Source organism: Trifolium pratense, linkage group LG7 (genome assembly GCF_020283565.1).
Source record: "Trifolium pratense cultivar HEN17-A07 linkage group LG7, ARS_RC_1.1, whole genome shotgun sequence".
Taxonomy (NCBI): domain Eukaryota; kingdom Viridiplantae; phylum Streptophyta; class Magnoliopsida; order Fabales; family Fabaceae; genus Trifolium; species Trifolium pratense.
Window position 1 is genome coordinate 48,614,539 of NC_060065.1, and position 24,461 is coordinate 48,638,999.

The following is a 24,461-nucleotide window of genomic DNA, read 5'->3' on the forward strand; positions in this document are numbered from 1 at the left end:
TAATATTGTGACTTAATTTATTCGTAATTGTTATGTTATACGTAAATTCCATTTTAAATTTGAAATAAAGATGATAGCCCCCATTAGCCTATTTGTCTCCTGATCTAATTAATTATTTTTCTCATAAAAAAATATAAAAAGAAGAGAGAAGAGGATTTAGTGGTTAAGATTGAAACTGGAGAAAATCTAATGGATTATCCACCGGAGATAATCCTTTCCCTTTACTTTGAATGAAATTCTAACAAATAAATTACTTGAGAAAAAAAAAAACTCAATTTCAATAACAACTCTTATATGTTTGGACACTACTAAATTTCATTCATACACTCGTTGGTCTCTATCTTTTTTTTTTTCCAAGTTTCACCAACATATAACTTTTATAATATCATTCTTTCTATTTATTTTCTTTATATATCTTGATGTCACAGAGGCATTTGGGCGTGGGACAAACATTTTATTTCTCATACAAAAAGTCAACCCTCAAAGATTAAATTCAAATTTTCATTTTGACAAACACCTAAAAACCCAACTATGATAAAGTCAATTGTTCTACAAAAGTTATGTTTTGATCTAAATTTTGAACCAAATAGATCGATTCAATTTTGCTTATAATTTTTTTAGCCAAAAAGTTAAATAATTAGAATTTCTTATTTTATTTTATTTTATTTTTGGTGTAATTTTTCCTCTATTTCATTTGGTGTAATTAGAATTTCTTATTTTAATCTGAATAAATGAGAGTATCAAGTTTGAACCCCAGTACTTACGTATTATGTTCCTACCAACTGAATTATAAACATGAAAAAACTACATATAGTAAACTCATAAACAACTCTGAAATACCGAAATCGAACCAAGATATTCAAACTAACAATATTGACCGATTGAGATTGAGCTAGAAGTGGAACTTATGGAAAATAATACAAATATTTTTTTTTGCACAATTTGTGTTGCAATGATTGGTGATGAGTAATATTTTAGTATTAGTTTGTTAATCAAGTGGTCAGAAAATAGAAACATCCACGGGCCACGGGGTAAACGGTACCAATAAAAAACCACTACCATTCTTTCCAATCCCAGTCTTAACGCAGCCACTCAAATGCAAAAACCAAATTGTGTACTATTTTTTTTTTCTCTTCTAGAACCATATAACTACATAAATAAAAAAAGCACGCAGCCCTAGTTTCACGTTCATTCACCACACGCCACTTTCATTTTTTCTCCTCAAAAACACATCACACAAACACACTCTCTCTCGTATGCATTTCTGATTGCGCCATCATCATGGCTTCTCTCAGAGCAACAAGGTCCAAACTATTCCCTCTTTCTAGAACCTTCTCTTCACCTCTCGCTCGTTCTTCTCCCGTTCGATCTCCTGCTTTTTCCTCATCCGCCGCCGCTAACGCCGCCCGTTCCACCGTCAACCGTTGGAGCCATGGCGTCCTTTGGAGATCTCCTTTCTCTCTCCGTCCTCAGATCAGAGCCGTCGCTCCTTTCATCGAACAGTTTCACCGCAAAATCGCCACCTCCGGTACTGATTCGCTTTGATTGATCTAATTGAATCATCGCTGAATCGTTCATTTCAGTTTTTTTTTTTTAATTGAATTTTTGGAATCTTATATTTTAGTATCGATTATGCAATTAGGAATAGAGAAAGAATGATTAGGACGTTAACGTTATGTTTATGCAGAGATTTTGGTTGATATGAGAGGATCGTGGATTCGTGAAGTTTGATTTAAATTTTATTCGGATTTGTATAGTTTTGTGATTTGTTGTTTGATTTGTGATTAATAATATTTGGTGGTGAATTTCGTGTTTTGAGTGGTTGTTTAATATATATACTGTATTTGTTGTTGTAGCTGGTGAAAATCCTTTCAAAGGAAACTTGACAAGTCTCCCCAAGCCTGGCGGCGGTGAATTTGGAAAGTTCTATAGTCTTCCTTCTCTCAAAGACCCGAGAATTGGTAATTTTCAAGCTTAGTTTGGCTTTTGTTTTGTTGTTTGAATTGAGCTGTTGTTATTATTTACAAGAATTTTGGTTGAAATGTGTGATATTGTTGATTTCAATAAATTATTATCGTCCTGATGAAGGACTAGTCTGTCCTTTATCCTTTCTGATAGTAGTATAGCACATTTTTGTTGTTTCTACTTCAGTTGCTGATGTTGTTACTGTTAACTTTGTGGTGTATGCAGATAGGTTACCTTACTCTATCAGAATTCTCCTTGAATCTGCAATTCGTAATTGTGACAATTTCCAAGTTACTAAAGAAGATGTTGAAAAGATTATTGACTGGGAGAAAACTGCTGTAAAGCAAGTTGAGATCCCTTTCAAGCCTGCTCGTGTTCTCCTGCAGGTACCGAGTTCAATTGTTGGTGCAGCGAAGGAGTTGTTATCATGATTCTTTAATGTGTGATGTGTGATATTAAGTAATAGACATTCTAACTTTAACCTGTTCTTATTCCTGTTCCCAGGATTTTACTGGAGTCCCAGCTGTAGTTGATCTGGCTTGCATGCGTGATGCTATGAATAGGCTTGGCAGTGATTCTAATAAAATCAATCCTTTGGTATACATCATTTTATTTCCTTCTCGTGCTTTTGTTATATTGGACTTCTTTTTATGGTAATCACCAAAGTGATTTCTAAAGTTTAGTTATGCATTAATAGCATTATTGACTGACTCATGCCTTTAAATGATAGTTATTTGTTACTTCTGTCTGTGACAGTTATATATTTTATGCATCTAAAGTTGAGTTTCATGAATCATGTAGTACTAATTGTCCCACAAAAGTTTGCTTTGCCACTGTAAGGTTCTGAAATTGATAGAGACAAGAACGGTGATTGATAAACATGTTATCTAAAGACTATTTGCCAAAATATTTAGCTGTGCTAATTTACTATCAAAACAGTTTTTGGTAGAGTTTGCTAAGGAAGAAAATGGTTCAGAAGTGTTCAAGTTAAAACCAATTCTTGATTCAATGTTTGTTAGGTCAAATTGGTATTTGGTTATGTATAGAATTTGATTTCGAACTTATTCCAAGGTGAAATATTGTTTCTGGAGTTGATTCTGAAATTATTAAATAAGAGAGACAAGATGAGACTGATACCGACACTCTTATAAATCAGATTGGAATTATCTGTGTAGGATTTTTCTTTTTGATGAAACTGTATAGTACATGTTTGAACTTATTTTCACTTAAAGATAAATCATATTAGACCTATTTCTTCTAAGTTTTTGTAATTGAAAAACATAGGTTTAAACTTAAAATCCGCTGTATCCAGTTATCATATAATGGAGGAAATAAGCAAGGCCTTATTTTCCATTACATGTTATATTTGCTTTTTCTTTAGTATAAGTGGCTCTGAGACTGTCAATACTTGTTGCTAGGTTCCCGTTGATCTTGTCGTTGATCATTCAGTTCAAGTTGATGTAGCAAGGTCAGAGAATGCAGTTCAGGCTAATATGGAGCTTGAGTTCCAGAGAAACAAGGAGAGATTTTCTTTTCTTAAATGGGGATCAACTGCTTTCCGTAATATGCTAGTTGTTCCTCCTGGTTCTGGTATAGTACACCAGGTAAGTTCAGAATCAGGCATATAGATTATGCCACAGAAATTTTTTTCATCACCATTTTTTTTGTTCATTGGTACTGGAACTTATGATGTCTTGAATTCTAGGTCAATCTCGAATATCTTGGACGAGTTGTTTTCAACAATGAGGGGTTACTCTATCCTGACAGTGTGGTTGGGACCGATTCACATACAACTATGATCGATGGGCTTGGAGTTGCTGGATGGGGTGTTGGAGGTATTGAAGCAGAGGCAGCGATGCTTGGCCAGGTAAATTTGCTTATGAATTTTGATAATGAATGCTTACAGATCATTCATTAGAATTACATGTTTGTATAGTTTGTGCAAAAGCAGCACGTGCTGTAGTTTAGTTACAGCAGTGATACTAATATTGTGTGCTATATGATAATGACAGCCTATGAGCATGGTATTACCTGGTGTTGTTGGGTTCAAGTTGTCTGGGAAATTGCGCAATGGTGTTACAGCAACTGACTTGGTTCTAACTGTCACACAAATTCTTAGGAAACATGGTGTTGTAGGGAAATTCGTTGAATTTTATGGTAATCAAGTTCTCTTGTATTTCATTTCCTCCTTATTTTTAGCCTGTACTTGTCTATTTACCTGGTTTCACGGATTCTTTTATCTAGGCAATGGTATGGGTGAATTATCATTAGCTGACAGGGCTACCATTGCCAATATGTCTCCTGAATATGGAGCAACCATGGGTTTCTTCCCCGTAGATCATGTAACATTACAATACCTCAAACTAACCGGAAGAAGTGACGAGACTGTGAGTATCAGCTCATTATTGTTTTCCAATAGTGTGAAATGCTTATATGACCACTTGACATTCAACTTTGTTCGAATGTAGGTGGAAATGATAGAGTCCTATCTCAGGGCAAACAAGTTGTTTGTCGACTATAATGAGGTAATACTAGTTGAATATACACTCCATTTGTACAAAACAAACATGTATATATTAGGGGAATGCTGATTTGTATTCCATTAATTCAGCCTCAACAAGACAGAGCTTATTCATCCTATCTTGAATTGAATCTCGATGAAGTCGAACCATGTATCTCTGGACCAAAGAGGTAAGACACTGCCCTCTTGTACACTTCCTTATAGTTTAATTTGATTTTTGAAGTTTCTATTTTATCATCCATGTAATAATTCATTGCTAAATGATACTCATGCCAGACCTCATGATCGTGTGCCTTTGAAAGAAATGAAGGCCGATTGGCGTGCTTGTCTTGATAACAAAGTGGGATTTAAGGTCAGTAATGACATGATATTCAAACTTCTTTTTTTCATGTCAAGAAAAGATGTTTTAATTCTTGATTATCATATCTTATGTTAGTTCTCAATAAGCAAAAACAATATTGTCTGCCCATATGACATGGTTGTTTTTGTGAGAATATGCTAAACAGGATAACTTTCGCATGGTTTTGTATGTGTTTGTCTGCACTGACGAGCATACTAATATATCTGAGATGATCATCACAAAGCCACGTTAAATTTTTTGTATCTTTGGTTCACTTTTCGGAAAAGTAAAAGTGCTTTTTTTTTTCTTTCCTTTCTGCAAACTTGAATAATCAAAACAACATTATGTCAAGTGAAAAGAAATTACCTTCTATCAAATGGGATATAAAGTGACTGACTTCCGGTCTTGAAGTCAGTCCAATTTCCAGAAGATTAGTTCTATCTCTGGTATCTTTGGTTCACTGTTCGGAAAAGTAAAAGTGCTTTTTTTTTCCTTTCTGTAAACTTGAATAATCAAAACAACATTATGTCAAGTGAAAAGAAATTACCTTCTATCAAATGGGATATAAAGTGACTGACTTCCGGTCTGTAAGTCAGTCCAATTTCCAGAAGATTAGTTCTATCTCTGGTATCTTTCTCACTTTCTATGATCACTGTCCCAGGATTTAAGAAAGCATTATAATAATTTGAATGCAATAAACACATCCCTTTTCTAATACTAGTACTTCTGATTGTTTCAAGTTATTGACCTCCAACTTGAGGATAGATCACTCATTTGAAAGCACAAAACATGCATCAATGTAATCATCTTTAATGTTTGCTTTGAATACAGGGATTTGCTATACCAAAAGAAGCACAAGGCAAAGTTGCAAAATTTGATTTCCATGGGCAGCCAGCTGAGCTTAAACATGGCAGCGTTGTGATTGCTGCAATCACAAGTTGTACAAATACATCAAACCCAAGTGTTATGCTTGGGGCTGGTCTTGTTGCAAAGAAGGCTCATGACTTAGGGTTGAAGGTTAGTCACTGATATAATCATGTACTAAAGTTGCTGCTGTTTTTCAACACAACATCTTTCCTTTGATCTGCTCCTCTTTTCCTGCCACTAATAAAAAAAGACAAATTGTATTCCTTTTATGCTGTCCTCATCTTGATTGTAATTGTATATGTTTTCACTGTTTATCAGGTTAAGCCTTGGGTAAAAACAAGTCTTGCTCCTGGTTCAGGAGTTGTTACCAAATACCTAATTCAGAGGTATTTCACACTTATTAAAATTAGATCATTAATCATGTAATTTGTATTGTATAAACTTATTTATAATGTAATTTACCTTTGCAGTCTCCACAATTTTGCAAAGATGTATACTAAATTTGGATTTGTTTATTTAATTTTTGCAGTGGCCTACAAAAGTATCTAAATGAACAGGGTTTCAATATTGTTGGATTTGGTTGTACCACATGTATCGGCAATTCAGGGGATCTAGACCAATCAGTTTCTGCTGCTATCTCAGAAAATGGTATCTTAAAGATCATATGAAATATAATGTCTATATCCAAAGCCAATTTTTATGCATGTCTTACTCGTTTCCCCCCCCCTTGTTTGCAAGTTGTATATAACCCGCTAATTATATTCTACTTTAACATTGCTGTGTTGATTGAATTATTGTATGGTTTTATGCAGACATAGTAGCGTCTGCTGTGCTGTCAGGGAACCGTAATTTTGAGGGCCGAGTGCATCCCTTGACCCGTGCTAACTATCTCGCCTCACCTCCTTTGGTTGTTGCTTATGCTCTTGCTGGCACGGTATGTATGCCTAATTCATATTTAAAATGTGTATAATATATAATACATTACAGGTTTTAAGTTTTTGTTTCTTCCATATTCTTTTTTCCCCCTTATTTCTATTACTGCTTCAAAGATTATTATTGCCAAGGAGTGAAGGACTTGGTAAGATAAAACAAAACTGACATGTGTTAAAATTATTGGAGGCTAATCACAAGCATTGATATTGTTATTGTTAGTTATTTTATGCCCACCCTGTTCTTTTATGTGTTCAGCTTCATGCTGTAATGTATTTGGACTTGAGCTGAATTCAATGCATTCAACACATCTACATTTCTTTTTATTAATTTTTAAAATTCTCTCCTTCAAATATTACCTTAGTCCCAGTTGCTTGAACATTTCTCCCTGTTTTTAAATAAAAAATTGCTTGAATATTCGCCTGACTAAAAACTATATTTACTATTCCATTTAAGGTTGATTTTTTTTCTTTCTTTTTTTAAAATAAGCTGATGAAATTTAGATTGAGAATATATCTAAGATAAATTTTTCTTCTCCAAGTGCTTTTTAATTTTAACCTTCACCTCTTACCTTTTGGTCAACTTTCCAGGTTGACATTGACTTTGAAAAGGAGCCATTGGGGACAGGTAAGGACGGCAAGAATGTCTACTTGAGGGATATTTGGCCATCCACAGAAGAAATTGCACAGGTGAATAATGCCTGCTTTTACAATCATGTTAAATTACTTGTTGAGATTTGGCCATGTGCACAGCAAAATTAACTTTGGTTTGTTTGATTCGTAGACTGTCCAATCCAGTGTGTTACCTGACATGTTCCGAAAAACATATGAATCTATTACCAAGGGTAATCCTATGTGGAACGAACTACAAGTTCCTGCTGAGAAGCTGTACTCATGGGACCCCAACTCAACATATATTCACGAGCCTCCATACTTCAAGGACATGACCATGGATCCTCCTGGACCTCATGGTGTGAAAGATGCCTATTGCCTGCTGAACTTTGGTGACAGCATAACAACTGATCACATTTCTCCTGCTGGAAACATTAACAAGGACAGTCCTGCTGCACAATACCTTGTCCAGCGCGGGGTGGAAAGGAAAGACTTCAACTCTTATGGAAGCCGTCGTGGCAACGATGAAGTTATGTCCAGGGGAACGTTTGCCAACATACGTATTGTAAACAAGCTCTTGAATGGGGAAGTGGGCCCAAAAACGGTTCACGTTCCAACAGGGGAGAAGCTTTTTGTTTTTGATGCAGCAGAGGTGAGTTATGCACTAAACAACCAGGGCATGCTTTTTATTACTGATTTTGTACATAGTTTTTTTTCTTTCCATATGTTTCAATGGCCTTTCCAAAGTTTAATCTTATGATGCAACTTTTCATTTGAAGAAAAATGCACATTAAGTTGTGATTTCTTGTGTCTGTGAACGTATAAACTATTAGTTCTTGCTTATTCAAGTAGTTAATCAATAATCCCAATTCACAAATTATTGCAATGGTTGCATGGCTTAATTTTCTGATATGGGTCTGTGAACTGTATCTTTTGGTTTAGTGGAACTTATTCCTTTGAGGACGTTAGTTTATGATTTTGGGTTCTTCAATGCATACAGTGCAATTTCTATTTATTTTTCTCATACATTTGATTTTAGTGCTGTTAAGTTTCTGATCACCTGCATTTATTCTCCTTTGTTAGAGATACAAGGCTGCAGGGCATGCCACCATTGTGCTGGCTGGAGCTGAATACGGCAGTGGAAGTTCCAGGGATTGGGCCGCCAAGGGTCCCATGTTATTGGTGAGTCCCTCCATTTGTTATATCTGTAATTTGATTGTCTATAAGGTTTTCTTAACATATCTGGGATACCAACATTCCTGACACTATGTTTAAATTTTTTTTGACAGGGAGTCAAAGCTGTGATATCCAAAAGTTTTGAGAGGATTCATCGCAGTAATTTGGTGGGAATGGGTATTATTCCCCTTTGCTTCAAATCTGGCGAGGATGCTGACACCTTAGGATTGACTGGTCACGAACGTTATACCATTGACCTTCCAAATAAAATCAGCGAGATAAAGCCTGGCCAAGACGTCACTGTCACAACCGATAACGGAAAATCTTTCACCTGCACAGCTCGCTTTGATACTGAGGTAATTGATGCATGTCATTGATTATTGTGTGTGTTTTGCTGATGCAACAATTTACTATATCATAATGTGATCCATCATTGGGATTTCTGGGGATTTCACCATTTATATTCAGTGTTTCGAAAAACTTGTCTCAGAAATTTATATCTTCCGTTGGGTCAGTTTGTTAACACCCTTCTATTTTCAGGTGGAATTGGAGTACTTTAACCATGGAGGCATCCTTCCCTATGTCATCAGGAACCTCATTAATAAGCAGTGAAGTCATTGTTGAGGCGAAATATTAAATGCCATTGCCACTACGAGTTCACCTTTCAAGTGGTAATAAAATGTGACAAACGAGAATAATTTCCTTTAAGTAGGAAATAATCCCTTCTTAAGGAGGGCAATTTTTTGGCACTTCCAGGTGTTTATATTAGGCCTGTAAGTAAACATTGAGTGCATTAATTTTAGATTTCTTATAATGAGAACAGTGTGCCCATTGAATAATGGGATCAATTGTATTTTTTAACAAGCTGATTTGATCCCTGCCCCGCCTGAGGCAGTGGATATTCTTTTCATATACGTCGCTAATCCTCCCTACTCCCAGCCTCAAAATACATGCACACTTTAGGAACTTTGTTTTTTTTTTAATTAATTAATATTTTCACTTAATTTTGTTGCTACTATGGATGAGTGGAGATGTGGAATCAATAGGGATTCCACTCTTCAACCTTGAGATTCTCGGTTCAAGACCCGGCACCGAGGGAGATGTAAAATCAATAAGATACCGGTAGGAAAGTAAAATCAGGGATATATTGGCTAAGAACTTATTGTAAAGAACCAAACCGTTACACCCCTAACCTGGACGAGAAAAATACTTATATGGGCACAAACCTAAATAAGTATTTCTTAGTCACACACACATTAAACAGAAAAAATAAATGTTTAATAAACTAGTCACATCATTTAATATTATTTAGCACTTTATCTTTTAATTTTTTAAAGTATGTTCGTGTGCCCAATACCTATTATTTGGTATTCTGCCTAAGCAAGTGTTACTCCAGGACAAACAAGAAATTTTTGTCCTTGTAATAATAATTTAAATTTGTTCTCCTTTTACAAAGTTATAATACTATTTTTATAATCAAAGGTTCTTTAAAAGAAATCAAGTTTTTTATAACATTTTAAGTGGGAGTATCTAATAATTCTTGTTAGAAATGAATAAAGTTTAACAGTTTTTTTTTTTTTTTTTTTTTTTTTTTTTTTTTTTTTTTGATAAGCAGTTTTACAGTTTTATTTTACAAAAGTTTCTCTTGAGATTAAGTAAGAATTATGATGTTTCAGACGAGTTTCATTATGTTTTTTCCGTAATAATTCCAAACATAATCTCAGTGCACTCATATGAGGTCTCTTCTGCATTATATTATATTGGTCGTAGCTGGAGTCTTCTGCATGTCATCATCATCATCATCATCATCATCTATGAAGATGAAATAGATTGCACCTTTGGTTTTATTTACTGTCCTTCATAAGCTCACATCCATTTGTCAACTGTTGCCTCTATTGAGAAAGGTTCTAAAGCTCCTTAACGACTCATTGGAATGCTTCCATTTGCCATTGCTTTTTTGAGGCAAACTCCTACGTGGATACGCTTCGGTAAGATGAGCCATTTGGCACCTTTTCCTTTGGTATTATAGTCTTACAATACTCCTCTCTGTCCTTTACTTAATTCTTTTCTTATGAAAGAATTGAATAAGGATTTTAGAGGTGTCCCTTTCTCACTTTAATTTGTTATTAAAATGATTCAAGTAAGTCGCACACGAGACATATGTAGTATACTAAATATATGCTACATGTTAGCTGTATTGTAATATGTTTATATGCTTATACATAGGACATATTCTCATATATATAATTTGCAAAATCTATTTTTTGGACATTGAATAAAATTTGTACTTTTAATACATTACATATATTTATTTTGTGGCAACATTACATATAATTTTAATAGATACTTTGTTTGATAAATTTCTTTGATAAACACTTTTTCTTACTGTTTTGCCATAGATTTATAAAAATTAAATTATCAAACTAATTAGTTTTCAAAAAAATTACTCATTTGGGGGCCACCTCAACTTACCCCAAATAGGTAATTTTATTGAAAACCATACCCGTTTAATAATTTGATTGAATTTTTATACTACTAAAAATATCTATACTTTCACTCTATATTAGTGTAATTAAAAACTCCAAAAGATCGTCTATTATTTTGTTGGATGTTTTAATTTTATTCAAGTTTTAGTGAACGTATATATTAATCACAAGAAAAGAAAAAAAAGTTGATCTAATGAGACGACCTATGAGAATGTCGATAATTCTACTCGAGTACTCGCGCGATAAATATTACTTGGTTGGATCTCAATCCTCTCCTTTGATGCACTCTCTCCATGTCTCTTTCTTCCAATGTTGGAAAAGAAGGATGTTATGGTGAGCTTTTTGGAGGAATTAAGGAGAGAATAAACGAGAGAGAAGAACAATTGTATTGCTTGTTTACTTTTTTGTTTACACCTATTTATTGGCTTCATGCATGGGAGAGTTCTACTTGTATAAAATATGGGCTATTATTCAAGGTCTTATTAGTTGGTTATGTCTTGTGATTTTTCCAATACTTGGATGGAGTCGGATTCCTTAGCTACCATAGATTTTATACAAGGCGATTGCCCCTTGCCTATGAGATTTTAGAGATCGTAATATAACCATTTCATTTCATAAGATCATAATACTAAATACTATACAATTACAAGCTCAAAAGCTTCATTCAATTTTACATTGCTATTGCACTAGTCAAATAGAACCTACTTATAGTTCATATAGAATTCAATGCACTATAATATAAATAAAATCATTGTCTTTATTTACATATAGGATTAGCCAAAAACAATTGAAAACCACCTACTTCATAGAATAATCTTCTGGAATACTATCTAAATCTGGCCTCCAAGAATTTAATCCCCCATCAACTTCTTCAATCTTAGACACATTTTTATCTTTCAACTTCATATCTTTTAGCAACTCCTCCAAAGTAGTATTCTTAACACCATTCTCAATACTCTTATTACTCAACACCCTTTTCAACTCTTCCTTACTCACTACAAGCCTAATCCTCAATATGCCACTTGTAGAAGAATTACCATCATAATCACTTTTATTACCATCTTGTACTTTGAACCTTACCTTCTTCTTCAAGTTATCTTCTCTCCTTGTTTTCTTCATCTTCTCAACTCTCTTAGTAATTTCTTCATTCTCATGATCTTGTGATGATGATATTTGGTTTTTTTTAAGACAATTTCCCATGTTAATAATCAAGGATTTAATTCAATAGGTTCAATATAAATGCATAGTGTGACCAAAGTAAACTATATATATACAAATGTAAAGAAGAAAAAGCACATGAATATCCGGTTCTTACGCCGGTTAATTGAAATAATTAAATAGAGAATTATGATTTGATTCTTGCTTTAAACCGACATTATAATCAATTATGCTTTTGGATACTTATTTGTCTTTTACTATATGAATATTTTATTTCAAAGCCGTCTGTTAATTAGTTGCAAATTGCAATGTTTTGAATTTTTATAAGCTTGGATTATTTTATTGTTTTGAAAGATTATGTTTATTTTTGGTTATTGTGTGGAGATTTTTTCTAATTGTTTTTTCAATATGTGGTATTAGAGCTCGGTTCGGAGGTGATGAATTGTGAATATAGAGAGACTCAAATTTGAAGGGAGATGTTGAAATCTATCAAGTGTGTGTTAAGTGTGTTAAGTTTGATATTGGCTGGAAGAGTTAAGGTTGAACATTTTATAAGTGAAAGACCCATAAACCTAATGTCTTAAAGTTTTGGCTGAAAGTGTGGTGTCAAAGTCATATTCAACGCCCAATGTGTTAATCACCAACAGTGGTATCAAGGTCGAGTCGACCCTTCGAAGAAAGGTTTGAGCGGCTCATTATATCGAAAGTTTTTATGACAAAAGGGTGGTCAGACGGTGAGTGGCTGAAAAAACTTTTTCTTGAGAGAGCATAAATAATTGAATGATTCACACTTATGGGGAAGAATATTGTGGCAAGTGTGAAATGAATCAAGTCTCCAACACTTTAAAAAATGGAGATTGAGTACTTAACTAACTGAGTGAGACTCTTCTTTGTTACTACAATCATCTATAAAAATACCACTTATAAGTATGGTTCATCAAGATAAATAACATCTAATAAAAAATTATTTTCATAAAAAATAAAATTTGAGTTTTCTTGAACTACTCGTCATAGAGAGAATTCATTACCTATTGAAGTTGAGTTATTCGGTTCACAATTTTAGAATGTACGGATTTCATTCATACATGCACCTTATCAAGAGAAAGAGTAATAATGTTTTAAAGTAAAGTTTAAAGAATGAATGAATGAATGTTATTTTGTCTTTAAACTCGAAGTTGATGCCCCTTAATCACTGCTTAGAAAGTGGTACATCTCCCTCAACATGGAAGTTGGCAAGCACGACAAGACAACATTAAATATGTAAATAAGGTGACACTTTATATAATTGGTCAATCCCTTTAATTGGGTCAACATTTGACAACAATGGTTGCATAACGTTTGAAGAAATTGCAACTTGCAAGTTACTATTTCAACTTGATCATCATAAAGGCATAAACAGAAGAAAAAAATGGTTGTCTTAAGCAATTACCAATCCGTTAACAAGAATAAGAATAAACCAATTGCATTTTCCATGATCATGCAAATACTATCATAATGTTTATAGAAACAATATCAACAATTTGATCACCGAAATTGTAAAGATTTACAAATAGACAAAAACATCTTTAAAATTAAAAGATGTCAAATTTTTTAAAGTTTATGTCAATTATTTTAGTTATTTTATTAACTATCCGATAGAGTGATAGAGTATGGAATTAGACTTAGGCTTTGTTTGGATTAGCGGAATAAAATGGAATGAAGTGGTATATAGTAGTATGGAAAGAAGTTCCATTATTTGGATTCTTTAAAATTGAGTGAAATTGAGTGGTATATGATGGTATTTCATTCACTCATTTTCTCTCATTTTTCTTCCCCTCTAATTTGGGGTGTATGAGATGGAATGAAGTTTATAAAATTGTCCAAACAATGGAATGAAGTTTATGTTCCATTTCGTCTCGCTCCATTCCATTTTATTTCATCCCGCTCCGTGTCGTTATGTACCATCAATCCAAACATAGATTTAAGTAATTCAGATATATAATCTACGAGTTGAACTTTTATTTTATTCGTTTAGATTGAACTTTATGGTCTTTTACTCTTTAGGCTCATTTAAGTTATTATTATTCATTACGACTATTATATATGCAGTGTTTTGACACACTTTAGAATCAATTAATGAAAATGAAAAAAGTTATGTTTTATTCCTTAGATAACTTAAGGTCCTGTTTGTTATAGATTTTTTTAAAATAGATTCTTTTAGTGTTACATAATTTTGTGTAAAAAAAAATTACAAAGAAATTTTTTATAAAAATTTCAAATGAAAATTTGGTTTGTATAGTTATTCTTAAAATATTATTTTAGGTATTTGATCATTTTATTGAAATTTTTTTTGGATATCAAAATTTCGAAAAATCATTTAATTTTGAAGCTATTTCAAATAGATTTTCATAAAAATCATTTTTGAAATACAATTTTTTGAAAAAATTGTGATTTTGACTATGTTTTGATTTTCAATAATGTGTGTTTATGTTATATGATGTCAAAATTAGTGTTTCAATTTAGGAAAAACGAATATAAAAAAACCTGTAATATTTTAAAAATCGATTTTAAAAAATCTATTTTCAAAAATACAAAAAAAAATTCATTTTTTTAAAGCCGAAACTGCCCTTAATTTTCTTTCTATAGTTTCAAACGAGCCTAACATAGAGCATGTCAAATGGCACATTAAACGTTTTATTGTACTTTTATTGTTCTTTCTATAGTTTCAAACGAGGCTAACATAGAGCATGTCAAATGAAAAAAGTTATGTTTTATTCCTTAGATTGGTGGTTTTTATTTTTGAAAATCCTCAAAGAATGTTACAAGATTTACCTTTACCTAGAAATTAGATTAAAGCCATGTCATACTTTTACAACAAATGGATCTTGAAGCATTACAATTTCAAAGTACTAGCCTTTTCATAACTGAGGTTAATCTTAGCATAACAATCATTTTTACAATGTCTAGCAAGTACAAAATTTCCAAACAGGTTCCCTCCAAACCCTTCCAACTGCATTATTCAATTTGACCATCTACATACAACATGCAATTTACACTTTAATAATCTCAAACTACCATTTCTGCTTCTTTAAGAGTTGAAGGGATCCCGATATCAAGGCGCATGGTTGATTTATATTGCTCTGGTAAAGCAGCACCAGCCTGAATGCACATTTCCACTACGGCCGGAGCCTGTCCGTAGAAATTCCTGAGCTCTCGTTCCAGTGGTGGTCCGTTTACATCAGGAACATGCCACACAAATCTCGGCGGTATCAAGTCATCGATGACTGCAGCTTGCCAACCATGCTGCCCATTGCGTTGTTGATGTTTGTGTGCCCCGCAGTTTTGAGCTTTGTGTCCGCTGGGGCCGACATGAATTTCAGGGCAATATCCACAGACTCTCACCTGGTACATCCTCATTAGTTTCTTGGTACCTCTCCTCATTTGTTCCCATGCTTGGAGTGTTTCCTCGGCAAGGTGGACAACTTCCTCCTTGTTCACTGGAGCAACTATTTCTGAATCTGGTATTTCAGCTAGTAACGGTGTTGTAGGGTTATCTGGGACTTTATCTGGTAGTTCACTTTCATCAGCATCCACAAATTCCTTCTTCCCAATACGGATTATTGGCTTTCTTCTCCTTTTTGTGGGAAACTCTGGAATTTCAACGCCAGCTTGAATGCAGAGCTCAACCACTGCTGGAATACGAGGGATGGAGAATCTCTTTTCATGAGGAATCCGCTTTCCAAGACGATCATAGAGGTGAAAGGTGTCAACTGGTATTAATATGTCTTCTACATGTGCATTTGTCCATTCATGAAGGCCGTTGCGGCGGTTCGCCTGTGTACCTTTACATGACTTGAATGGATGTCCAACAGGGCCTACATGGATTTCACTGCACCACCTACATAATTTTTCCAACTTGAGTAAGGACATCAAAGCACGTTTTTGAGTACGAGGCATTAAACTACGTTTATTCAGTGAAAATAATGTACAAGAGTCAAATGAAATGCAGAAAATTTATTGGCAGGTCTAAGAATTTTGTTGATTATGTTAAGTATCTGGAATATCTTATGAAGCCAGAAACAACAGCGGTCTGTATTACCACCGTTACTTGATCAAATTTTGTAGTAGTATGCTAGATGATACGAAGGAATAATATAATTACCCACAAGCATGCACGGGCACTACTTTGAGCAGCTTCTTCAAATTATTAATCAAAGTGATCCTAGCATTATACACATCATATGCATATGGTATAAGGTTCTTCACCAGCAATCCATTCTTTGGCGCCGGCATTGGTTTTTTCTTTGGCACATCTTTCATCTTCTTTATCCTCTCTCTAGCTGCCCGTCGCAGTTCTACAATGGGAACCGGAAAAGGCTTTTTCTCCTTTCTTGAATATTGGCGAGGAAAATCAGCATTTTGAGGCACTTCGTTTGTATTCTTACCGCCACTGTGCTGCTTAAAAAGATGAGATGTAGGAAAAGGAAAAAAACAAACAGTTATATACATGGGAGTTCATGAATTGAATCTAATTCTAGCCAAATTGTATCCATTCTAGAAGGCTAATTCTAGCATGGGCACAACGCCAAAATTCTAAAGGCATGATGAATTGAAAGCTAACTCAGAGATACATTAAATTAACAACAAGAAAATACCACAAAGCCCTTGCTGAAATGAAATGATTTTAATTTGCTTTTAATCGGTTGTGTTGATAAGAAGTTTGGTTGCAAAAGAATTGCTCTCTAACAACAGAACTTTGCTTTCTATCTATCTATTCTATAAAATAAGTATGCCTCTAATGACACATGATAGAATTTGACATTTCTATTTTTCATCATTTTTTCCCTACATCTGCAGTATTATTGCACAAGATTTTTACCGGTGTGAAAGAAAATCGAATAGTCAGTCCATTATGGTTTGTCTTGTTATGAAAGACAACCAATTTAACAAAGCACTTTGTTAATGTGTATGAAATGAAGCAATTTTCATTTTAGGCCAAATAAAAAAAACCCAATGAAAAGTTGGTCCGATTTATAAAGGTCAAAATGCTAGGTTAAGCAGTTTGTATCTGGTATCTCTGAATAAGTGAATATTTGTTTATTATTTTAAGCATCCAATCCCTTTCAACCACATAGTTTGCGCTATCCGTATAAATAATCAGTATCGCAGGATCAGTTTAATTGTTTACTTACTTCTGGTCTCAATTCCTTGGCTGCCTTAGTGATTTCTGTTCGTATGGGTTGCTGGTTTCCAGACAGAGTTACCTAAGAATCATACTTTATTAAAAGTTAATAACAAACAACACCGCAATTACCAATTACTAATATACTGATATTGATAATGTAATTCACCGAATCCGAATAATGATTAATGAATAGATATAGAAATACCAAGGAGTTGAAGAACATTTTCACATTAAAGTACAACTCACCAGTGACACAATTCTCCATCATATAACATTTGAGATTTAAAGAAAAATCTATATTTTGGTGGGCTAAGTCTATATTTTGTTATATATTTGAGATTTAAAGAAAAATTAAAGAATTACATGTTAGATGATCATATAACATTTCATTCACACATAGTTTGCTTTTAGAAACATTATATATCTTCATTAATTTAGAAAAGAAAAATAAGTCCTCCGCTCTCCACCGAAATCCTCCATCCAAACATACGCTTAACAAAACACCAAAGGCTAACCAATTCTGCTTGGAAAAACATAAAAAGAGCCTAAACACTCACATCACAAAGATCATGCTAAGAATCACACCACATCTAATTCTGCTTGGAAAAACATAAAAGGGCACAAACATATACATCACAAAAGATCATGCTAGGCATCACAAACATATACATCTACCCTCTTGTGGCTAAATTATTTGCTTTGAAAGATTCAGTTCTGTGTCAGCCTCATGGGACTAGTGTCTGTATAACTAGTTGACTATTTACCTCTCTGTCCTTCAATCCAATTTCTTTTTACGAGGATAAAGTATATAGAAGTCAGATGTCATTACCATCAAATAAAAAAAATCCTCTCTTACATCATCAAAATTCCCTTTGCTCTAAGGATCAGCTTGTCAATTGATATTGTTAAAAACCAGAAAACTAACAGTAAGAGATTGCAGATATAAATGAACCAATATGCAAGCTATAGTGTATTGTGGAAATAGAAGGAAAAAACCAAAGGGTTTATAGGCCTACTGTCCACAGAGCTGAGCCTGAGCTCCAACAGAGAAAATGCAGTTCCCTAGCCGTGACTAACAGTGATGATTCTCATCATAGCCCACTATCTCCTCATACTACCTTACCTCGTATAACAAGGTTTCCTAGCACTAAAGCTCGCTCTTATTCTCCTCTCTACTACCACCTCATCATTCTCGGCTAGCTTCCCCTTTTTCTTCCTAACATGGACCCTCTACAACGTGGGCTTGCATTGCTAAAACACAAACTGGTGTATCTGAGTGTTGCGTGAGTGTGTCCCATGAGAGACTATGCAGTGTAGGACACACAAACACGTAACACCAAAATGGCGTGTCTGTGTTTAAACTTTCATAGACTAATGTTTTATTCCAATAAAGATTTTAAGAAGCTCAATTATGTTAATTAATCATTACCTTGTATGTGAATGACAAAGTAATACTATGAGAAAGATGGATACCAAAGAAAATTTATAATCCTATGACTAATTGATTTTACACATAACATTGAGTCAAGAGAAAACAAAGTTAGCTAACCTTAGAAGTTGCATCATCACTTTTCTCATTATTTTCCTTTCTCCCTCCGTAAAGGCCATATACTCGAAAACATCTACGATCATGTCCAATTTTTCGACAACCTTGCTGCGAAAATGTCTTCATTTCAACCATATTTGAACTGTAGTTTAGTTTACCTATATAATAAACAGGTTTAAATAAACTTTCAGTCCCTATGAAATTAATGTTTTACTTTTTAGTCTATGCAAATATACCAATTTTAAAATGAAATCTTCTACATTATTGCCAGACCAATTTCAATATGAAATAAATTTTGCAAGGATTAAAACAAAACAATAGACCAAAATATAAATTAAAAAAAAAAGCATTTTTTTGAAATACTAAAAGCTTAGTAAACTAGATTCCAGATAACAAAAGAAAACATGGATTTACTTTGGTGAATAAACTTATGATATTGAAATTGACTAATAAAATTGTTAAAGTAAACATACAGAGAGAAGTTGAAAAAAGGGTATTGTGGTTTGTGGTGTGAGAGAATCCGATTGCGTTTGAGAGAGAGACCATTGACGCCATTGGCTTACAGAAGCAGAGAAAATGGAGCTGAAGCAACAGAAATTGGTAGGGAAAGAGATTGAAGACGACGATTCATGAAGCAAGAACTAACTAACTACATGAATGAGAGTTTTGGGTTTTTGTTTTGACGAAATTAGTTTTTCCAATTTAAACATTATCCATCTATTTAGTTTTAACCATTTAGAGTGTTTTGGATGAGAAATTTTTTGAGCTAAAATAATGTTTTGACGGAATTCAAATGATTTGAGGTGAATTCCATTGTTTGGATGATAATTTGAAGAATTTTTAAAATGATGGAAATTTATGAAGTATTTTGTTCAAGGTAAATTTAAAGAATTTCAAAATGACACCTAAAACCAAAGAATTTGAAATTTCTTCTTCTCTATAAACTTTTAAAAATTACTAATTGATTGTAAAACCTAAAATTAGCCGAAAAACATAAAATCAACGATAAACACTAAATCGGCGGAAAATCCAAAAAATCGGCAGAAAAAACCTAAAATCGGCCAAAAGCCCACAAATCGGCAAAAAAACCTAAAATCGGTCAAAATTCCAAAAATCGACTATAAACCTTAAAATCGGCCAAAAACCCAAAAAATCCTCCGAAAAACCAAAAATCGACCGAAAACTCAAAAAATCGACCGAAAACCTAAAATCTGCCAAAATCCCAAAAATCAACTATAAACCCTAAAATCGGCCGAAAACCCAAAGTATCGGCCGAAAAAACTAAAATCGACCGAAAACCCAAAAAATCGGCCAAAAAACCCAAAAATATGCCGAAAAAACCAAAGTCGACTCTAAAACCAAAAAACTCGGCGGAAAACCTAAAATCGGCCAAAATCCCAAAATATGACTATAAACCCAAAAAAAATCGACCGAAAACCTAAAATCTGCCAAAATCCCAAAAATCGACTATAAACCCTAAAATCGGCCGAAAAACCTAAAATTGACCGAAAACCCAAAAACCCAAAAAATATGCCGAAAAAACCAAAGTCGACCCTAAAGCCAAAAAACTCGGTCGAAAACCTAAAATTGGCCAAAATCCCAAAAATTGACTATAAACCCAAAAAATCGGCCAAAATCTCAAAATTTGACTTTAAACCCTAAAATCGACCAAAAACTAAAAAAATCAACCGAAAAACTTTAAATAGTCCAAAAAACCTAAAATCGACTATAAACCCATTTTTCGGCTGATATTAGGGTTTATAGTCGTTTTTTGGGTTTTTGCCCGATTTTAGATTTTTCGGCCGATTTTTTGGGTTTAGGGACGATTTATGGTTTTTCAACTGATTTTTTGGGTTTTCGACCGATTTTGTGTTTACGGTCGATTTTAGGGTTTTTGGCTGATTTTAGGTTTTTCGGCCTATTTTTTCGGCTGATTTTATGATTTTTGGCCGATTTTATGGTTTATAGTCGATTATAGCCAATTTACGAGCAATTTTTGGGGTTTAGGGTCGATTTTATTAAAATAAATAAAATTAAATGAAGGAAATCCAATTACATTACCCAAATAAAGAATTTTACAATTGATGGAATTTCAACACTTTATCCAAACACTATAATTTGAAAGTCAAGGGAATTCAATTGAATCAATTGAATTGCCTAGTATTTAAAATCCCTTGAATTTCTAGAATCCATCATCCAAACACACTCTTAGAGTATTTGACAAAAAAAAAGTAATTAATAATTAAATTCTTGACTCTTACATATTACTAACAAAATTTAGTTAAGAGTAAATAATGGCTATTTCACTGAACTTTATTGATATGACACAAAATAGAAGATCACTTTATGAATGTTAATATAAAATTAATTTATATTTTAATTTAATAAAGTTTTCTAATTTCAATTTTTAATTATTTTTATTAATATGTTATGTAAAATTAATTTATTTTTCGAGTTTGATTCCTAGAAGTAATAATTCTTGTCCAGATATTACTTATCTTACATCTAAATTCTGAATTATCGGAATCTCATTTTCCTAGGAACCATAGGGGTGTATATGGGCCGGATTGAGTTTGGTTTAGTCAAAACTAAAACCCAAACCACATGGGACACACCAGATTGAGTCGACTAAAATAACCACCCGGACTACTTAACACCAAAAAAGTAATTAATTTATATTTTCAAATTTAATAACAATCACGGCTACTTTTTTTTTTTTTTGAGAGGAAATAAAGTTTTATTCAAACAAGACTAGAGATTACATTGCTTTTATCTTTTTGGATAATAGGCCTAATACAATAGCTTATATCATTGGTCCAATCTTTGTTGGGCTCAAATTCGGCCCATTTTGCCATCTCATGGGCAGCCTGGTTTGCCTTTCTTTGTACCCAACCAATATCAGATCTAGGGTTATCTTTGAGGAAAAGCTTGCAGCGCCGCACTACCCTCACCCAGCTTCTTCGAATCTCATCATTACTTTTTACAGCTCTAACTAAGATTTGCGAGTCTAGCTCAAAGAACACATTCTGTTCCCCCATCTTTTCAATCCATTCTATCGCATCATTTAAACCCATGGCTTCTCCCGTAACGATATCCGCAATCCCTTTGTGAGCCCTAGTTGCAACTCCGATGGTGCTTGCATCCTACTTCACTATACTTTAGTAATATTTTTTTTTAGATTATTTTCCTAAATTCATCTATATTCAAACAAAAACTAACTTGGAAATATTGCATATACATATGTGTGCGCGACAAAAATACTCTAGAATTTTGTTTAAATGTAAAAAATGTAGAAAACTATAACTTTAGAAAATGCAAATCCAAATTTGAAGGCTTCATTAATTTGGCAATGTTGGCTAAACAAGGGCAGCACATTATGAACAACCCGGACACACTTCTGGCGAGAACACTTAAAGCAAGACACTTTCCTCAATCTACCTTCCTTGACTCAAAACAAGAGAAGGAATGAGGTTTAAAGATTTGAAGGTGTTCAATTTGGCCATATTGGTTAAACAAGAGTGGAGCATTATGAACAACCCAGACACACTTGTGGAATGTGGAAAGAACACTTAAAGCAAAGAACTTTCCTTAATCCACCTTCCTTGGAGGAGTGTTTGGTCATCTCGTCAAATTCTTGTTCATGGATGTAGGTGGAGGATTGAGAATGGGTCTAGTGTGAGAGTGATGGGAGACCCTTGGCTAGGTGAGGAAGAGTCAAGATGAATGCAAGCGCCACAAATGTGTACCATATATATGTACAGGTGCAACAAATATGTTCCAAGAAAGGAAATTTGCACAGAAACACCGAAATATAACAAGTCCAGGTCCTCAAAACAATAATATTAACGTTGATGCCAGTTCAGTGCAGTTCATGAACCATGAACACTTCTACTTAGAGATGTCGCGGGTAGCTTCATATCAGCTCTGTCAGGATGGAGCTGTCCATGGTTGGAAGTTCATGAGGGGGAAGCTCTTGCCTTATGGAACGCTATGGTGTGGATCCGCATCATGGGAATGCATAACATTTGAAACTTATTCAAAGACTTTGGTGGATGCAATTTACTCTCATAGAATCGCTGTATAGGAATTTGGTACTATAGTCTTTAATACTAGAAGTATGTGAAATTTATCCGACGACAAACGAATATGGTTGTTTATAGTCTAACTAAGGTTGTTGGTTCTGATACTAGTCCTCTTGTTTATGAGTTGAGTCTCCTTGTACTTCTTGCATTTATGTTCATTTTAATGTCAATATTCTAACCCTTTTATGTTCAAGTTGAGTTTATATTATACATATGTAAATTTTTGGGACTAGGATTTACTGCAGTCTAGGAATGACACAATAATAAGTTAATCTGATCTATTGATTTCACATCGCAAGGCTATGATAAATATGAATCAAAATGATCTTGGTCATTCGATTCAATCGGACGGTTATGCCATTTTTATTTTTGGTTGATAGAAAGATGCCATGATTTATTTGTTATTCATAATGATATTGATTGATACAATCATTCATAGGCGGATTCTAGGGTGGGCAAGCCTAGTAGGTTTCCCACCGTGGGAGAGTTGCCAGAACCGTTGGATCGAAGTTGTTATGATGCACCATCAGTACCATATAATTTTTTTTTCTCTCTCTTTCCACTCATAATTCACTTTTCATACTATTATTTCTTCTTTTTCTTTCTGAAAAAAATCATATAATTGTTTTAGTTATTGAAACCGATTTTTGAAGTGAAGAAAGAAACTACATGTAGACAAATTTGTCATATCATGAATTCAAGTTTTTGTGATGAACTCAATTAATCTAGAAGACATACAAATCGGGTGACAAATTCTTGAAAAGCTACCAAAACCAATTGACACAATTTCAACAGGATATTTTTGTTATATTAGATTGGGGTTGATTTTTTGGATTTGGGTATTTGAATTTTAAGAAAAATTAATTGGGGATTTGGAATTTCTAGATTTGGATTGTGTGGTTTTCAATTGAGAGGGAAATGGAGCATGTAATTATGTAGATTGGTGTTGTGAGGTGATGTAGAGTGGGCATAGAGACAACAAGAGAGAGAGAGAGAAACGATATGTATAAGGTACTGGTAGGCATGGCAATGGGGCGGGGTGGGGACGAATTTTGCCCTCCTCAAACCCAAACCCATAAAGTTCGGGTTTCCCCAAACCTATCCCAAATTCGAGCGGGGATAAAAATGATAACCCCAAACCCATACCCAACGGGGATCGGGTATTCCCATCGGGTTTCGGGTATCCCCACACCTCTTTCCACATGAATTTAGATTGTATTTTAGTATTTTTTTATTAAAAAAAAATTAAATGTCCAAAATTATTTTCTCTCAACAATATTTTTTAAAATAAAAAAAAAAAGAGAAAATGGTTTGTTTAATACTCAAATTTAAAATAAAAAATAAATATATGAATGTAATTTAAGAGATTGTTTAAGCGTTTCTAATTTAAAAGAGGTGAAATCTAATTATTAATATAAGCGGGGCAGGTTCGGAGACGGGTTCGGGGTGGGTATCAATGTACCCATTACCTGCCCCAAACCCATATTATGAAATCGGGGAAAACCTAAACCCGAACCTAAATTCAGTCAACTCGAGTTTTCCCCGTCAAAACGGGTATGGTTTGGACGGATACCCGTGGATATGAATTTTATTACGATGCATAGGTACCGGTGGT

At 33.8% G+C, this 24,461-nt stretch overlaps 3 protein-coding genes across 6 annotated transcripts; 1 reads left to right on the forward strand and 2 right to left on the reverse strand.

The window, feature by feature from the left end:
• Window positions 1-1,002: 1,002 nt before the first annotated feature.
• Window positions 1,003-9,320, forward strand: LOC123897459 (aconitate hydratase, cytoplasmic-like). Of its 2 annotated transcripts, XM_045948110.1 has the most exons (20): window positions 1,003-1,528; window positions 1,857-1,961; window positions 2,191-2,351; window positions 2,470-2,562; window positions 3,384-3,569; window positions 3,671-3,832; window positions 3,978-4,122; window positions 4,210-4,352; window positions 4,434-4,490; window positions 4,577-4,656; window positions 4,763-4,838; window positions 5,658-5,843; window positions 6,012-6,079; window positions 6,223-6,341; window positions 6,506-6,627; window positions 7,214-7,312; window positions 7,407-7,886; window positions 8,318-8,416; window positions 8,524-8,766; window positions 8,951-9,320. In XM_045948110.1, the coding sequence occupies exons 1-20, from the start codon at window positions 1,282-1,284 to the stop codon at window positions 9,020-9,022; spliced, it is 2,943 nt and encodes a 980-aa protein (XP_045804066.1). In that variant the 5' UTR covers window positions 1,003-1,281; the 3' UTR covers window positions 9,023-9,320. The 2 variants fall into 2 exon arrangements, with proteins under 2 accessions (XP_045804066.1, XP_045804065.1); XM_045948109.1 differs by having other exon boundaries at window positions 1,106-1,528; window positions 3,978-4,352.
• A 2,237-nt stretch (window positions 9,321-11,557) lies between these two features.
• Window positions 11,558-12,158, reverse strand: LOC123898836. The gene has a single exon (XM_045949856.1). It carries the CDS (start codon window positions 12,094-12,096, stop codon window positions 11,695-11,697), a length of 402 nt encoding a protein of 133 aa, XP_045805812.1. The 5' UTR covers window positions 12,097-12,158; the 3' UTR covers window positions 11,558-11,694.
• Window positions 12,159-14,948: 2,790 nt separating this feature from the next.
• LOC123898834 (APO protein 2, chloroplastic-like) lies at window positions 14,949-19,478 on the reverse strand. Of its 3 annotated transcripts, none has more exons than XM_045949854.1 (5): window positions 19,238-19,478; window positions 18,768-18,922; window positions 17,226-17,297; window positions 16,196-16,488; window positions 14,949-15,931 (listed from the first exon to the last, which is right to left on the reverse strand). In XM_045949854.1, the coding sequence occupies exons 1-5, from the start codon at window positions 19,317-19,319 to the stop codon at window positions 15,100-15,102; spliced, it is 1,434 nt and encodes a 477-aa protein (XP_045805810.1). In that variant the 5' UTR covers window positions 19,320-19,478; the 3' UTR covers window positions 14,949-15,099. The 3 variants fall into 3 exon arrangements, with proteins under 3 accessions (XP_045805810.1, XP_045805809.1, XP_045805811.1); XM_045949853.1 differs by having other exon boundaries at window positions 16,196-16,491; XM_045949855.1 differs by lacking the exon at window positions 17,226-17,297.
• Window positions 19,479-24,461: the final 4,983 nt, after the last annotated feature.